The sequence below is a fragment of the Cyprinus carpio genome, chromosome B4 (genome assembly GCF_018340385.1).
Source record: "Cyprinus carpio isolate SPL01 chromosome B4, ASM1834038v1, whole genome shotgun sequence".
NCBI lineage: Eukaryota > Metazoa > Chordata > Actinopteri > Cypriniformes > Cyprinidae > Cyprinus > Cyprinus carpio.
The window spans coordinates 20,258,822-20,278,254 of record NC_056600.1 but is presented as its reverse complement, the minus strand read 5'-3'; the positions used below and the strand labels follow the sequence as shown (position 1 = coordinate 20,278,254).

General features: G+C 37.3%; 1 protein-coding gene across 1 annotated transcript in view; it reads left to right on the top strand.

Annotated features, from left to right (window-relative positions):
- The window catches only part of LOC109055048 (copine-8), a 100,521-nt gene that overhangs the window by 36,857 nt on the left and 44,231 nt on the right, over positions 1-19,433 (top strand). The window contains exon 5 of the mRNA XM_042722359.1: positions 16,967-17,006. Within this exon, the coding sequence (XP_042578293.1) occupies positions 16,967-17,006 (40 nt within the window). The remainder of the gene's footprint in view (positions 1-16,966; positions 17,007-19,433) is intronic.

Here is a 19,433-nt window from a genome sequence, read left to right as displayed (position 1 = left end):
TGTTATGAAAAAAGTAGACTTTAATACATAATGGATTCATTACATAAATGTAATTTAAAATAAAACTAATTTGACATTTTGGCACTTTTCAGAAGTGTATTTTAAGTATACACAAGTGCCTTTATTTAATTAATATGTTATCTAAAATTACAGTTTTTACAATTCCCTGGGAATCAAACCCATAACTGTGATGTTGCTAGCTCCATGTACTACTGTCTGAGCTAAAGAAGTTGTTAATTGTGTTAAGATTATTCTGGTATTATGGTTTAAATATTGGAATTTGGAAATCTTTTTTATATGCACTATTTTTGGCAGTTTGTGTACAATTTGGGCAGGTGGTATGTGTTATGCAATTAAATATACAGTAATTAACATATATTCAAGATTAAGAACAAATTGTGGTTGAGTACATGGACAAAAACTGAGGTGTGCTCGTGATTGTCAACTGATTTTCATTTTTTTGTGTATTTACAAATTTCAGCTGTTTAAGACTTTTTAAACTGTTTTCAGCATCCCACACCTTCAATACACTAATTAGTTTTAAGTTTAAGCTTTTAAAGAAAGTTTAGTGCAAATTAATTAGTGGGTGACATAAATATTTATTTAATCCACATAAAAACTTCATCCTTATTGGTGTACTGTAAATATGAAAGCAACTTTGACAAGAAGAACTTGAATAGTAAGGTTAGGCACAACATCTTTGTACATCAAACAGTGGAGTCACGCTTCAACAACAGATGTGTCAGCTACTGTAAACCCAACCATAAGATAACTGTCATCTTATGTTTTGTGTGCTTTAATAAGCAAACTAAAACCTCTTCTCACGAATCACACATACTGTGTGGGCAACACTCTATGAACACAGGTCAAGGTCTCTTACCCTTACAGTGTAGTTACAGGAAAAACTGACATTCTATTATTGTGAAAATATGGGTTTAAATATTTAGTATTAACGGTTGATATTCACTTGCAGCATCAATTGTAGGTGACAGCAAAGTTAATCTTAAAAAGATTAACGACTTAAAAAAAAAAAAAAAAATATATATTATATATATATATTATATATATTTATATTATATATATATATATATATATATATATATATATATATATATATATTTATTTATATATATATATATATAGCATATATATTATATATCATTTAGTATAATATATATATATATATATATATATATATATCATTTAGTATAATGATATTCACTTGCAGCATCAATTGTAGGTGACAGCAAAGTTAATCTTAAAAAGATTAACAATATTAACTTAATAAATTCACTTGCAGCATCAATTGTAGGTGACAGCAAAGTTAATCTTAAAAAGATTAACGTTTTTAATTTAATAACACTTTTTAAAGTAGTCGTAACTCAGTTCCAAAATTAATCCTGATTTTACATTCTATGTATTATAATTTTGTCATGATAAAATTCACTTGCAGCACTTAAAATGGCTGTATTTAGTTTTAGTGTTTTACTTTTCATTTATTTAGTATAATATATAATTATTATGGCTGGGCAAGTTAACGCATTATTATTGCGTTAACGCATTAATTAATTTAACGCCAACAGTTACTTTATTGTGCATTAACGCAGTGTATTTTATTATTATTATTATTATTTTGAAAGCCTGTGGCTTGCTGGCTCTGAATACACACAGACAAACCATGGGTCACAGGAGGGGTGGGATGTTGATCATTACTGACTTGGGATGGGTGTCATCACGCGTCTCAACCAATGAGAACATTTGGGATAAGGCTGCAGGTTGAAAATATTTAGGATAAGCATCAACATTCACAAACCACTGTTCACTGTTATTTTTAGCAAAAAAAGAATGCAACAAGCTTGTAATCATGACTTCGTAAGTGGGAGCTAGGACGTCTCAGATAGCACGTGAAAGCAGAAGCGCTCTCGCTCAGCACAGTGGAGTGCATTGTTTTGTTATCTTTGTAGTTTATTATTTTGAGTCATTTGGGACACGGTAACACACGGTCCTCTCACAATATATTGCTTTAGAGATCTTTCACGTTTGCCGCTCAGAAATGTTCATGCAATCATGCTGCACGTATCAGAAGTTCCGCGCTCTGGCACGGTGAGCGCTCACACTACATGCATACTGCGCCTGAGCCCAACTGAACCATGCTCTGGCCCACCTTCACGGCACGGAGCAATAACACTAGTCAAGCAAACCAGGCTTTGCGGGTCAAATGCGCTCGGACACGGTTAAGATTGCCTAGTGTGAGTACACCCTTATTCTCCTGCATCCAGCACACACAAGTCTCTACCCGCCCGCACCAGCACTCGCCCATCAAGTGTTGTCCCGTGCTGCACTCTGCTATTTTGGGTTCCACGATAGTGCAGGTCTCTACTCGGAAGGTTCCTGTTATCATGTTATGATCAAGGCTCTGGACAAACTATAAATATTTTCTATAAAAACGTTAATGCCCTGGCAGTGACAAATAGCTCTGGTTTTATATTTAATTTGATTACATTAATTTTTAAGTTGAGATTTACAAGAAATATTTTAACTGCTACTAGGCTAGGTAAAAGGAATGATGCAGTAAAAAAGCACCTTATTTTGTTGTTGTTTTTTTGTTTAATGTGTTTGCAAACAAAATGTTATTGCACTTTTGTTCATATTGCACTACTTTTAAATGAAAAAGTTTTGTGTGCCCAATAGTATAGTGCGCAATATTTTGAATACATTATTGATTTGCATAATTTGCATAAGTGTGATTAATCACAGACAATCTTGCGATTAATCACGATTAAAATTTTAATCGTTGCCCAGCACTTACAATTATAGAAGCCATTTATCATTTATTGACCATAACATGGAAATTATTATTGGCATTAGTGTTATTTCTATATACTATCATAGTATTTATTAATATTTTAAATTAGCTGTATTTTTTTCTTTGCAACAGATGTTATAAATTTGGCCTGTGCACATGTTCATTTGTGAATGTGTGTGTGTGTGGTAATATTTATTATTATTTTGTGTCAGTCTAAATGTGTTTGTGTCTGTATATTTAGGCATTTATGGCTGTATATTTAAAACAGATATGAGTCGTTCTGTATCCTTTGGCCCAAATGTGTGTGAGGAATTTGTGTGTGTCTCTAGTCTTCAGCATGTGTATGTCTGTAGAGTGTGTATGTCTGTAGGCAGATGTGTGTTTGCGTGTGTGTGTGTGTTGTCTCTGTGGATCGGTGTCCCTGCTTGACAGCCTGTCATACTGGGTCTGTAAATCTGTGGCAGACATGAGAGGGGTCACAAGGTCGTGTGGGCCGTGCCTCCGAGACGATAGCGAAACCAAAGCACCGCTGATGAGGATGACATGGCACGTCGCCATGACAACAAGGGGACTGAGCCCCACAAACGAATGGAAGAGGCACAGAGACAATAAATAGATATATATGAGGTTGCGCTATATGTAACCCTAGATATATTTCAGGATTCAGACATCCTTCAATATTTGTTGCTTTTCTTGTCCTCTTATCTTGTTCTCTCTCTTTTTATGTCTTTATCTCTCCGTTGCGCTGTGACAGGTCAGAAGAGAATGATTCATATTGTCTGTGCTTTAATGATGTTGTTCTTCTTTCATAATGAGAAACAGGCAAGTGTGAACTCCCTTCATAAGACCATAATCTAATTAAAACCCAGCTCAAAGTCTCCCATCACTGATTTCTGAAACAACCTCTGTCTGTTACTACTTTTCATTGCAAGCTTTCCTGAGCAAGTATCATCATTACTAATGCACGTTTCAAGGATTAGGGAATTGGACCATCTAAAGCATGGGTGTCAAATTCAGTTCCTAGCGGGTCACTGTCCTGCAGAGTTTAGCTCCAACCCTAATCAAACGCAACTGAATCAGCTAATCAAGGTTCTCAGGGTTACAAGAAACCTCCAGGCAGGTGTTTTGGAGCTGTTTGGAGATACACTCTGCAGGACAGTGGCCCTACAGGACCAGAGATTGACAAATTTAATCTAAGCCATCTTGAACAGGGGTGTCCAATCCTGCTCCTGTATGGCCACTCTCCTGCACAGTTTAGCTCCGACTTGCCTCTGCAAGTTTCTGATAAACTTAAGCTGTGTTCACACCATGTCGTAATTACCATAAATCCGAGATGACAACACATTCCATTCTACTCTGAGCTAAATTACTCACAACCACCACAACACCAAATACTAACTCACCCTCCACACTCGTAATTACAACTTGTAAACTCGGAATGTTCTGAGAGTTACGACTTGGACCAGTGACAGCTGTACCACCTGACTGCCGCTAGGTTCATTTAGGCACTACTTGGGTGCTAACTCAGTGTCCGAGGACATGGAAAGCTATGAGTAAAATGTCACATGTTGTCATGTTGGAATTATGGGAATTATGACATGGCGTGAATGCAGCATTAGTAAGATCTTGATTAGCTGGTTTAGGTTTGTTTTATTGGGGTTGGAGCTGAACTCTGTAGGACAATGGACCTCCAGGAGCAGGATTGGACAACCCTGATCTTGAACCATCTAAAAAACACCTAAGCAAAGACCCCTAAAACCATAGCAACCATCTAGCAGTGCTCCAGCAACCACCCAGCACTCACTAGCAACATCCAATCCTGCAGTTTAGCTCAAACCCGGACGGTAAACACACGGTCCTTCACAATATATTGCTTGTAGAGATCTTCACTTTTGCCGCACAGAAATGTTCATTGCAATCATGCTGAATGTATCAGAAGTTTCCGCGCTCTGGCACGGTTTGGAGTGCCTCACACTACATGCGTTACTGCCACATGAGCGCACCTGACCCATGATCTGGACCACACTTCACTGGCATGCCATGCCCCCCCATCACACTAGTCAAGCAAAACCAGGCTTTGTGGGTCAAATGCGATCGGACAAGGCTTAAGATTGCCTAGTGTGAGTACACCCTAGTCTCCTGCCTCCAGCACACCACAAGTCTATAACCCGCCCGAACCAGCATCGCCAATCAAGTGTTTGTCCCGTGCCGCCCTCTGGCTTATTTTGGGTTCCACGATAGTGCACGGGCTCTACCGCGGAAGGTTCTGTTATCATGTTATGAGCAAGGCTCTGGACAAAAACTATAAATATTTTCTATAAAAACGATTAATTCCCTGGCAGTGACAAATTAGCTGTTGGTTTTATATTTAATGTTGATACATTAATGTTTAAGCTGAGATTTACAAGGATAATAATTTTAACTGCTACTAGGCTAGGGTACAAAAGGAATGGATGCATGTAAAAACAGCACCTTCTTTGTTGGTGTTTTTTGTTTAATGTGTTAGACAAACAAAATGTGGATTGCGCTTTTGTTCATATTGCACTACTTTTAAATGAAAAAGTTTTGTGTGCCCAATAGTATAGTGCGCAATACACTACTTTTGAATTCATTATTGAATTTTGTGCATAATTTGCACATAAGTGTGATTAATCACAGACAATCTTGCGATTAATCACGATTAAAATTTTAATCGTTGCCCAGCACTTACAATTATAGAAGCCATTTATCATTTATTGACCATAAACATGGGAACTTATTATTGGCATTAGTGTTATTTCTATATATATCATAGTATTTATTAATATTTTTAAATTAGCTGTATTTTTCTTTTGCAAACAAGATGTTAGAAAATTTGGCCTGTGCGCATTATCCATTTGTGAATGTGGTGGTGTGTGTGTGGAACTATTTCTTATTTTTGTGTCAGTATAAATGTGTTTGTTGTCTGTATATTTAGGCATGTAAGGGGGTATCATTTAAAACCGATATGAGTCGTTCTGTATCCTCCTTGGCCCCAAATGTGAGTGAGGAATTTGGTGTGTCTCTAGTCTTCAGCATGTTTTGTATGTCTGTAGAGTGGGTATGTCGGTAGGAAGGATGTGTGTTTCTTGTGTGTGTGTTGTTGTCTCTGTATGGATCGGTTTTGTCCACCGCTTGAAAGCCTGTCATACTGGGCCTGTAAATCTGTGGCAGACATGAGAGAGGGTCAAAAGGTAGTGTGGGCCGTGCCTCCGAGACGATAGCGAAACCAAAGCACCGTGATGAGGATGGACATGGCACGTCGCCCTGGACAACAAGGGGACTGAGACCCCACAAACGAATGGAAAGAGGCACAGAGACAATAAATAGAATATATGAGGGGGGGGGTTTGCGCTATAATGTAACCCTCTAGATATATTTCAGGATTCAGGACACTCCTTCAATATTTGTGCTTTTCTTGTCCTCCTTATCCTTGTTCTCTCTCTCTTTATGTCTTTATCTTTCCGTTGCGCTTTTTGTTTTTTTTGTGACATGTCAGAAAGAGGAATGATTCATATTGTCTGTGCTTTAATGATGTTGTTCTTCTTTCATAAATGGAGACCACAGGCAAGTGTGAACTCCCTTCATAAGACCATAAGTGCTAATTAAAACCCAGCTCAAAGTCTCCCCATCACTTGATTTCTGAAACAACATTAGGTCTGTTACTACTTTTCATTGAAAGCTTTCCTGAGCAAGTATCATCATTACTAATGCACGTTTCAAGGATTAGGGAATTGGACCATCTAAAGCATGGGTGTCAAATTCAGTTCCTAGCGGGTCACTGTCCTGGCAGAGTATTAGCTCCAACCCTAATACAAACACAACTGAATCAGCTAATCAAAGGTTCTCCGGACGTTACAAGAAACACTCCAGGCAGGTGTTGTGGAGCCGTTTGGGAGATACACTCCGCAGGACAGTGGGCCCTCCAGGACCAGAGATTGGACAACCAATTAATCTTACGCCATCTTGAAACAGGGGTGTGCCACTCTGATCCTGTAGGGCCACTGTCCTGACAGAGTTTAGCTTACCGACTTGACTCCGCAAGTTTCTGATAACACTTAAGCTGTGTTCACACCATGGTAGCTACTTACCATAAAATCCGAGATGACAACAACAATTCCATGTTCTACTCTGTGACGCAAATTAGGTGTTTCTATGGGCAACACCATTAAACGACAATGCACTCACCAAGCTACCAGAACTGGCAAATTATAACTTGTAAACTCGGAATGTTCGCAGCGTTATGACTTGGACCAGGGAACCAGCTGTACCACCTGACTGCGACTAGGTTCATTTAGCAAACTACTTGGGTCATAACTTCAGTGTCGTGAGGACATGGAAAGCTGTGAGTTAAAATGTACGTTGTTGTCATGTTGGAATTATGGGAATTATTGACATGGGCGGAACATGCAGCATTAGTAAGATCTTGATTAGCTGGTTTAGGTTTGTTTTATTGGGATGTTGGCGCTGAACTTCTGGTAGGACAATGGACATCCAGAAGCAGGATTACGTACAACCCTGATCTTGAACCATCTAAAAAACACCTAAGCAAAGACCCCTAAAACCATAGCAACCATCTAGCAGTGCTCCAGCAACCACCCAGCACTCACTAGCAACTGCACAGCAATGCCTTAGAACAGGTTTCCTCTAATCCAATCCTGCAGAGTTTAGCTCAAACCCGGACGAAGGTCACCTTCTTGTGATTTCCTAGTGAGCTTAGCTTGACATTAGCTTGTTTGATAAGGGTCTGCAGGGCAGCGGCCCTCAAGGGCATGATTTGACGAACCCTGCCTTAGAATTAGGGATCGACCGATATGCATTTTTCAGGGCCGATGCCGATACCGATTATTACAGATCAAGGAGACCGATAACCGATATTTTGAACCGATATGTGTCTAGGGGACCAAAATGAAAAATTAATGTCAAAATTAAAGAATAAAAAAGGGCCTCTTGACAAAGACTCTCTTTAAATTATTTTAAACATTCTTTACTCTGGAGAACTGTTCATAATAACTTAACATTAAGTATTAATAATAAACAAACAAAAATAAAAAAGTGCCTGGGAGCATCCATCAGCAGCATTCTGTTAAAATTCTAGTTAAAACTTTTAAAGCAACATTTAAACAGCAACAAAATGAACAAAAAGCAATGGAAAAATAAATGTAATATATATATATATATATTACCATATACATAGATATAATATATATATAGATATATATATATATATTATATATATATATATACATATATATAGAATTGTATGCGTGGGTGTGGTTGTGTGTTATTCTATTTTAGCATGTTATTTGCAACCCAGAATTGCCATTAAAATCACACACAACACATATTGTAATAGTGTTTTTTTTTTTTTTTTAGACTGTTTATCACGGCGATACAAACTAGGAAGTATACAGTGACAGCGTCATCCAGAAAAGTGGAAAAAAAAAAAAAAAAAAACGTAAAACAATGTGAGATTATTGACAATTTACGTTATTACCATAGGGGTTATTAGCAGGGTGCGATTTGTGAAATAAACAGTTTATTAAAAACATTGTAAGCCTACGTTAGGGCCTATTAATTGTAATGATTTTGTCCACGGTTATTCAAAACAACAAATTACACGAGAGGGGGGAAGCGAGCAAAGAACCACAACGAGAGCTTTTTGAAACTCCGAATCAGTTAAACCATTGCATCGCAAAATGATTCACTGTTCGATGCGCTTCAATTTCGGTCGCGTATCGCGAATCATTTGATTCAGATCTGGACGTTCAGCGGGGTTTGCATGCTGTTTTATCCCCACGGGGATAAAAAGTTATTCAGCAGAGGCAGGGATGCATAGACCAGAAGGGGGGAAATCCCCCCCATCCCCCCCCGGCAAGTCGCACCTGGTTATTAGTCAAAATGATCGAGAGCGCGGCCCGCGGAGCTAACTAAAATCAGGAATAGGGAGCTCGCGTCGCGTCAGGGCGTCAGAGCTCGCGCTTGATGCCCTTTCAGCTCTTCAAAATTGCATAATGGTAATTCTGAATTCTGTATGATAAATGATTTTGCAAATATGTTAGAATAAAGCAAACATTTCTCCAAATATGCGCAAATTATTTGACTAAGAGCCCTAACGGGAACGGACGCGGTTCAGTGAAGCTATGGTGAAAATCAACACAAAAAAAAAAACCGCAGCAGAACGTGAGTGAATTCATTACGTGTTGAGAAATCTATTCACAATATACCGTTAAGTGGGCCGAATGGTGAGAGAAGTAGGTTTTGTTTCACTATCTCAGCACTGATGTGATGATCCGTTAAAGCCATATCACTGCAATGACGGACATTGACCGGGAATTCACAGTATAATAACTGAAACGGGCTTGTCATCATAAATCGATTATATTTAGGTGTTTTGCAACTTCAGTGTAGTGATTTATTGCAACTTCAGGAACGTTTACTGCATTCTTACCTTCGAGAGATAACTTAGTGATGTGTGATGATGATCACTGAAGCAGCTCCTGTGCTTTCGGTGTGTAGAGCAGAAATTTTCCAGCCGCGCCAGCCGTATTGATTGGCCAGGCTCGTGACTCCCACACAAATCAGACGGACGATGGGCGGGGCTTAGTCTAGGGCCACAGAGCAGTGTGCTCTCTGACTGAGGTGGCCTGGATCAGTGCCAGATCGCACATTTCAAAATAAAAATGGTTTTATCTGCAAAGAGATGATCAAGGAGACTGGAGATTAAAACAAAAAAAATAACAAACATAGTCACCAATAATCGGCCACGCCGATAATCGGTCGACCCCTACTTAGAATCATCAAGAACTCTCTAGCAGCCATCCAGAACACTATCATCCATCTGGAACATGGATGAGCAACTCCGGTCCTGGAGGGTCACAGTCCTTCAGAGTTTACCTACATCAAACACACCTAAAAAATCTAACATGGCTGTGTTCCATTTTGTTTTTTATGCTCTTCCCTTGCTAACATCCCTCCATCATGCTAACGCAGATGTACGTCACTGATTACATTACACAAGTTCCCACTACTGGCAGAACCTTACAATGGGCTGAATTAAAAACTAATAACTCCATCACCACAAAAAAACTACTAAGTAGAATTATTATTTACATTTTATGAGTTGGGGTAGAGGTAAATTAAATGCAATATGTGATGAAGTCACAATCGTGTTGCATTGTGGTATATGAAGCAGGCTGAAGTGTACATACTGTATGAAGTAGACTCACACAAGGTTGAGGGTCTGTCCATATAAACTTTCCTTGATCACTTCACGGAACACACTTTAAAATGGCAGCGAGGATTCCCCTCGGTACGTGCTTAGGGAAGTTTGTGACTGTGTGTCTACAAGCTAAGAGGAAAGCAGCCCATGTGTCTTCAGGATTGCTTGAAAATTACAAGATCAGCTATGGAACTAGGACTAACTAGGACAGAATTTGTCCATCACTGACCTTTTTACACCACAGCAATTGACCCTTCACAGGGAGTTTGATTGACAGGCGGTCTGACCATTCATAATGCAGAAACTGCCATTTTTGTTCAACGAACAAACCAGAAAGGAGAGTAGATGAACGTTGATGGAGTTGAACTTGAAAAATGGTTTGAATTGAGATCTTTCCACAGTTTGAACAAGATACCTTCTGATGTTCATTCATGTTTATTTTGTACTATAACAAGTAAAGAGGAAGAGATGATCGGTTCTCATGCCACTTGAACTGAGGCAATACAGTGATCTGTCACAACATATTACAGGGCCACAAAACTTTAATTGTTTAAATTTAAAAAAGGACAAAATTTGAAATAGACTTTGTTTCATACCTAAAGTAACCTGCTCTGTCTTGTCTGTCGGCAGGTTGTTAGTTTCCTCTTTGCTCTCCAATGTATTTTTTTCACTGCGTGAGAACTAGCGATGCTCATTGTAACCGGTTAACCGTTAACCGACCGTAAGAATTTTGACCGATTAATACAATCAGTTAAACGGTTTAAAAAGTCATTTATTTATTTATTTATTTATTTATTTATTTATTTCAGTAATTTATCAAAATATTTTAAAAGGTTTGCTGCTTGGTTAAAATACACTTCATTCAGAAATAGGCCTAATGCCGATGCAAAATGTTTACAAACATTATAATAAACACTGTAAACATAGCTAGGCTATTTTAGTTCCCCTCACTCCACAACAAATCCTTTCAATTAACAGTATTTAGAAAAGAACAAGAATTAAAAAATAAGAAGCTATAGCAATATAAACAACAAGCCAAAACAAATTCATTTAGGCTTAAACGAAACTGAAACCAACATTGGGTCTATCATTTGACACAAAATCAAATGTTTCCGTATTTGCGATGTATTTGAATGCCAAAATATTATTTATTATGTAGCCTTCTTCACCAATATCCAGTGGCATAGCATCCATATGATAACACTTAACGGCACAGATTTTACTAAAATTTAAACAGCTGTGTGTAAAATATTTATGATAATGAAAGCAATGCTTAACTGTGTGTACGCTTACGGCTCCAGTGCAATTACTTGAATTTATTCCTTCTAACACAGTGCTCCAGACAAAAAAAAAATCGAGCAAGGAGCCATTGGCTCCTATAAGAAAAACTTAGGCGCCAAATTATTTTTTTAGGTGCCACAGAATAAACATATTTATTTTATTATTACTGATTATGATTATTATTTTATTTTTATTTTACATTTTAAGCATTTCAATCATAATGTCATGTGTTAACTTTATCAGCATTTTAATCCATCTTTTATATGACCTGGGAACTAAGGTTCACTTAAAGTGGGAATTAAATGTCTTTTCCAACTTGAAATATACAGTCACACATTTATTATTACACAGAATCTGTATCAAAATCATGGACCATAAGCTTCACTTGGCCACTGAGTGTAGTTTGGGCTCCTCCTCAATGCATCCTGTAAATGTTGTCATACACTCTTAAAAATAAAGGTGCTTCACGATGCCTATAGAAGAATCTTTTAAGAACCCTTTACTCAATTGTTATGAAAAGAACCTTTTAATAACCATTGAAATTAAAAGCATGTAAATCACCCTTTGACTGAATGGTTCTGTGAAGAACCTTTTAAGAACCTTTGTTTTTAAGAGTGTGTCTTTCACACTTTCAGTCTGTTTTTCTTAATTAGTAAAATGCAAGGGAGTTGAATCATGTAGAAAACAGGTTAAGTAAAAAGCTAAAAATATTAAAATGCAGTAGCGCATAATTATAGCAAAATTCTCCTCTTAATAGTTATTTTTCTAGATTACTGATGAGCTTATTGACAACGAATGGTTATTCTGAGGTAAATGTATATTACGTTGCAATGTTTACAAGCTTTACACGTGTTCCGCAATTTGAAACACTGAATGAGCTTTTACATAAGACATTTCAGTAAGTTGTACTGTAGGCTGTCTTATAAAATAGCTTACCTTTTGATGTTAGTTCATGTTCATTATGTACTATAGTAGTAAGGAGAAAGATTAAATGGGTTACTTGCCGCTTGAACTGAGGCGCTAAAGCGACTGCACCTGCCGCATTAAAGAGCGCCAAAAACAAAACTGTATTTATTGTTTGTATTTCTTTATGCATTTTGAATAATTTCATAAGCTGATACTTTGTTTATTAAAAAGTTACAAAGCACAAAGCTTTTTGTGATTACTGGACGGCAAGTGTGCTTCAAATAATATGAAGTTCACGCATTAACAGAACACAGCTTAGACATAAGATCTTGTTAAGAAGAAGCCATATTAGTAATGATTATAAACGAGAATTGTTAACGATATTGCCAATATCCACACAGCTGACAGCTTTACCTGTTGAAGTTTGTTCAAGTTGTGCACAAAATAGACGCTGCTTTTATGCACTTTTACTTGCACGTCTCCTACCTCAGCAAAAACTTCACTCGCTTTTTTTATTTTTGGTTACAAATGCGACTGTTTTAGTCACAGTTTGGAGCCCTGTAACAGTGGAAGCAACTACTCCTTTTAGTCATAAAGAAAAACGGAATTGTAAAAGGTTAGTCTTTATTTGTGTACATTCACAATAAAAACATATCTTTGTGCTTTTGTAAAATAAGCCTAAAGAAAAATAGGATGCCGTTTTCTGCTGTCTGGTTTCCTTTCATGCAGCACAAAAACAAATGTTAGTATTTTTAATGGGTCACAGACACTTATTCTTTCTAATTTAATATAATTCTAATTTAAAATAAACTTGTCTGTTAATGGTTAATAATCAGTTAACGAACGTCGGTTGTCGGTTAGGAAAAATAACCGAAATGAACATCCCTAGTGAGCAGTGCTTGAAGTGGAAAAAAAGAAGTGCCGGTATGCACCAATCAATAATTAAATAAATGTTTTCGATACAAATTAGCACAAGTTCAGCTGTGATACCAAACAGGACCACAGGGGGATGCCAAAGACCACTATACCGCCTGCCTTTACTACTATATGGATCCATTCAGAATTGCTAATTCTCTGACCTCCGCAAAATCAGCGTTCATTATAAAACACTCTTGCTTTTAAGACGAATACACACTGAAAATAATAATTTAACTGACATCTGGACGTAAGTCACCATTCTCTCCCTAATTGCTGATGAAATTTGCCGTGTTTTCTCTGCAGTAGCACTGCATAGCAATGTCTTAGCAGCCACTTAGAACTCCAGCTACATAATCAGCTACACTTTATCAACTACATGAAAACACATCAGATTGGCCTAGTAACCACTTAGCAACACCCTGGAAACTATCAAAAACACCTCAGCATCACAAAATCAAAACAAGTTTTCTACAAGCAGCACCACTCAATTTTTTCTAACAGGCTAATATAATTTTTCCCCTATAGACAATGCCACAAAGCAGCCAACTTGTTGGTCTGTATTAATTTTGATCTCACTTCCTCTGAGCAAACGCTAGCATTAGCAGTGCAGTTTATGATAAATGTGTCATGTTTCAGTGCTGCTCGTTTGAATTCTGCCTGTGTGTTTGTGTGCGTTAGAATGACAGATTCCCATCAGCATCAGCATGTGTTGCTATAAATAGTGTTGGGAGCGAGAAGCATAATGCGGTTTAGTCAGAGTGTGTAAATGGGAAGCTGTGTGTGTCGTTCCCTTCAGGGTCTGTTGAGTAGACCACGTTACAATCCGCTGTGATGGCTATGCCGAGCGTCTCTACATATGCACACATCATGTATTTTCTGGCACTTGTTTCTCAGGGAAGGAGAACAAGAGTGGCTGTTTGTGTTTTGTACATTTCAAGTCCTTATAGCAGAATTAATTAGTTGTGTTATATCTAATGTTGAATCTAGTGTTGAATCGGACTGGTCAACAGAATCTCATGTAACTATTTTTAAGTTATGACAGAGTAAATTTGTACTAAAATTTCAAACTAAACATGTTTCTGTTGGTTAGTGTGGCAAACCATTCCCCATTTGGGGAAAAAAAACCCAGACAGTTTGCTAACTGGCTTTTGCACTTGACTTCTGGGAACAAGGAGCCCTTTTAATGTCAGTTTGGACAGTCTGAGATGGAAATTTCCAAGCACAGTTAGTGAGTGATTAAATGATGATGAGTGAGTAAATAAATAATATAAAAATCATGCACTAATTTGAGAAAAGAGCATAATAACCATTCATCACTTTAATGTAACAAACTTGGATGATTGGGTATACAATAATCCTTCTTCTCCGAGTCACATAACTGCTTGATTTGAGTCCATTTGTATGAATAAATGGACCTCTGTCTGGAAGCATTTCCATCCATTTCCAAGAATACAGTACGTCATGAAGGTAAAGTAATCAGAATCCTGAAGATCGAACCAAGTGTAAATGAATCAAATCATGGCAAGAATCTGAGATCAGCTTAAATATATCTGAAGGTATAGAGAGGTTTAATTTTGAGAATATGATGTGAAAAACTAAACATCCACCCTTACTGTATGTCTGGAATGAAGAATCATTACAATGTAGACCAACAGAACTTAAGATATACTTAAGGTCAAGGCACAAGCCATATGTAATTTGATACAAATAAAAACAAGACTGAGAAAAACCAGGCACCTTAAACATCTGCTGCTTGTGCTCAACATATTTTGGGCACTACACATTACACAAAGGCTTATGAGAGCCTCAGTTAGGGAGAAGATTCTGAGATAAAAGTGTATTTATAATTTGAAGAGCTTTCAGGCCTCAGTTTGGCATATTCCTAAACCAGCACATCAAACTAAGAAGAGCATTACGCTCTAGATTTAACAAGGGTGGTGGCAGCTTCATGCTTTGGGGATGGAGCTCTGTGGCAGGGTCTTGGAAAACTCCAGGAAAGAAGGAAAAAAATACATAGTGCTAAATACAGGAATCTCCTGAGGCAAAGACCTGATGCATGTGTGCAAGAGGATGGGGCTTAGAGTTCAGTTCATCCGCCCACAGGACAATTACCTCAGACATACTGAAACATGCAAAAGAACCACGGTAGTGACTTAAACCCACAAAAATATATGTCCTCGAGTACTTCACTTAAAGCACAGATGTCACTCCAGATAATTATTTCTGGGTCCAGAACAGTCTTGAAGATGAGAGAGCATATTATTCTTGTGCTTATCAATCTGCACTGCTACCTGTAAGATACAGAATTCATTACAAAGTGCTGCTATATGTCTTCAATGTTTTGCATGGCTTTGCGCCAGATAATGTTTTTTGATTTAATCAGTCTGTATCAATCTAATAGGTCTCTGTGTTCAAATGATCAATTAAACCTTGTGTTTCTTTGCTTGAAATGCAAAAGTGACCAGGGCTTTTCTGTTGGAGCTCCAAGGCTCCTACCCTTAGTATATTTCAGAGTGTGATAAAAATGCTTTGTAAGTTGTTGTTTCATTTATATATATATATATATATATATATATATATATATATATATATATATATATACATACATAATATATATACATCAAGTAATATACATACATACATACATACATATATATACATACATACATACATACATACATACATATATATATATATATATATATATATATATATATATATATATATATATATATATATATATATATAATGACACAGGTAAATAAATTCAAGTAAAAATACAATTAAATGTGCTCAGTATGCCAGTATTAAAGTCAACTAGTTTGCGCCTCTGCCAAGACCCCTCATTCCTGATGAGTTTCCCACCTTCCAGTAGCTCCCCCAATGGTGTAAACTTGTTCCCTAGAGAAAGAGCAAATCTCAGTTTCATCAGGTCTGGATGTGTGCACTTCTGAGTATTTGAGTTTAAAAGCAGGCTTGTTTGTTTGTGTGTGTGTGTGTGTGTGTGTGTGTGTGTGTGTGTGTGTGTGTGTGTGTGTGTGCCAGGGTAAATCTGTGTCAATGTATGTTTTTGTTCCACTCTGGGGTCATGCAGTATTTATGAATGTGAAGACGTATAGCTGAATAGAACATCACAGTCCCTTTTGGGACTTAGGGACTTATATAATATATTCACCTCATTCATACATTTAAAACACCCAGACACATATATGCCAGTGCAGGTTATATGAAAGAGAATATCAAGAATTGGTTTTGAAATTTGTTAAATTTGAAATGTAAAGTTAATTATCATGCTTAACACACAGCTGGGTTTATATGATTTGGCTACCCCAGTTATGACAAAGAGATTAGAACTCTCTTAGAACATTTTTTAAAAATGGTAAATCATGCATAAATATCAGACTAAATCATTTCAAATCTGTTGCTGTGTGACATTGCAGTCCTTTGCATAAAAATATCTTTTAAAAAGGAGGGTTATCATATACCCTTGTGAGATGGCTACAAAGACAGCATTTTCAAAAAGGAGGCAGCAGTCCCAGAATGCATTGGGGTGATGTTAGTGCAAAAAAAAAAAAAGCCACTTTCCTAAATTTATAAATTCTAAACGGAAACTCTGAAGCAATCTATGTGTGGAATAAGTCAGTTCACTTCAGGAGCTACAGCTAAAAGTAAATTTATCAAGGCATTCTGGGCCAGCTGATAATTTGTTATGATACAAGCAATACATGCAAAAATTATGTATATACAGTACAAACAAAAAACTGGCTATTTTGGTTGTTTCCCTTCTCAATATGTCCTTCTCTTTTGTTTTTCAGGTATGATGTCGACTCCAAGAGCACCAACCTTTCAAAACATGTAAGTCTCAGAAATTGCTCCATGTTCCATTATAGACTCTATAAACCAGTGGTTCTCAACCCGCGGGTCGCATGCGGCCCGTCACGAAATCAAATGTGGCCCGCCGTGCCACATTTTTTTAATGTAAAATAATTTTGTTTTTCATATATTATTTTCAGACATGAGCAGACCTTTACCCACATAATTAATGTTACGCATTTAACGAACACTTACAAGTATGCGCTTTGGCAGAATTCGATATAAACAGTCATCAGCAGCAATTAGTTCGTAACACATGTAAACAAGAATAGTTGCAGTATCCGCATTGAAGGTAGGAGAGTGTTGAACTTTCGTCATCAACGTCGTGACATCTGGAGAGAACCTCAGATTATTAAATTCGAAAGTGCTTTCCATATTTGAGTAAAACCATCAAAAAATCGAGAACTACTGCTATACACGCTTACCCTGTTGACCACCTCTAGACTATCATGCCATCATACACACTCGCCCCGCAGTAAAACCATCTCATAGTGCTTGTAATCAGCAGGTCTGTGTATATGAGAACAAAGAGGCAAATGTGGGTGATTTAGAGAAGCTTTCACAGAGACGGTAGCATGATTGAAGCTGTTTTGGTGCTCATGCGGGTCCCTGAGGTGTCATTTTACACACTGATGATGGGTTTAGAGTAAAAAATGCAAATTCATTACAGTGGTCCCATCTGTGCTTGTCATGGAATGTGGCCGTAATCATTCTATGTCTTTATTTCTTTTATGCTCCAATCACACAACCAATCAACCAAAAATATCCGCACCATGCCTGACATTAAGAGTCAGTTCATCCATCCTTTCATCCATTCATCCATACCCCCTGCCCATGAACTATATGGAGAACAACTACTGTTTTCCAATCAATCAATCAGCATCAACTTTGTCAATCAGTCAGTTGATCCTTCCATCCATCCATTTATCCTCCCAATAGCAATCAGTCAGTAAATCAATTATTTAACCCATCTATCAATATAATCATCTATCCAGCCAGCCAATGTTAGGGTTAGCTTGCTATCAGCAGATGTTATTACATTTCCATAGTTAGGAACTACAAAATATTCTCCTCCATCACGATCAGCTTTATTCATTGAAATGTATTTATTAGGAGCTACACTTCATTATTGAGGTCATTTAAGGTTCTTCTTAAGTTCTTTGAATAAACTTTCAAGAGCCCTCTACTTATAAAGTGATTTTTTCCTGTAGTATTGGAATATTCATTCTTGTAGATTAAAATGTTCTGGATTTATTTATGTATTATAATTTTTTTTTTTATTCCTTTAGTGTATTGATCTTCTGGACACCATCCTTTAAATGAGGAAATTCAAACAATAAATACCATTTTTTGGCTCTTTAATGTGTTGTGATGTATCACTGTAGTGCCTTAGTTCAAGAGGCACATAAACCAATCAACTTTTCATATTTTCTAGTTAAAGCATGAAATAAACATGAATGAGCAATAGAAAATATTTTATTTAAACCGCGGAAAGACGTCAAGACACACCATTTTTCATGTTTTAGTCTATCTGTGTTAATCTACTTTCCTGTCTGGTTTGTTTATCGGTCAAAATGGTGGATTTGGTAACAAACATGATTGGTCAGATCACCTGTCAATCACGCTTCCTGCAAAGTGGAACCTTTATTTTTTTGATTTTTTTATGATTTTATGATTTTCTGCAATTTCTTGGGCAAAGTGGAACTGTTCATTGAAACACATAAAATCAAGCAACTGAGGTCATTTAATGCTAGATAATTCAGCATTTGTAGCACAGGAGACTCTGGAAATCCATCAGTGTGGCAAAGTGGAACTGTTCATTGAAACACGTCAAGGCATGCAGTAAACCACCATTGATCTAAACCAGCCATACACTTCACTGTAAATCTGCCATATCCCAAGCAGCACTCGCAAGCATTTGTACCGCTATTGTTTCCTGCTGTGATCGTGTTGACACACTAGCTGTAAAGAGACAGATAAACTGATCTCTCCACACATCATGCACAAGAGTAATTGACAACACCCTCAGTGTCTCCAGTGAGCATGCAGGATCCATCCCTAAAAAAATTACATCCTCAAAATCATCTAACAAATCAGACCCAGTGCATCCTGGTGCTTTACTCCCTCCCTTAGTCACCCAGAAATCAATATTACTCTCTTCCCCCCTGACTTGGAAAGACAAACACTGCTTGTCCACTCCCAAAGGAAATTGTGCATAAAACCATTATAGGATGTGTTGAAAGCCACACAGCGACTACGTTCTCTGGTGAAAATTAAGAGAAGAGGCAGCAGGGAGAAAACCATGCATACAGAGACCGAGAAAGAAAGAGTGAGAGATAGATGGAGAAAGGAAGAGGAAGAGAAGGAGGTATTCATAGAGTTGAAGACAATAATAAAGATAGATCATTC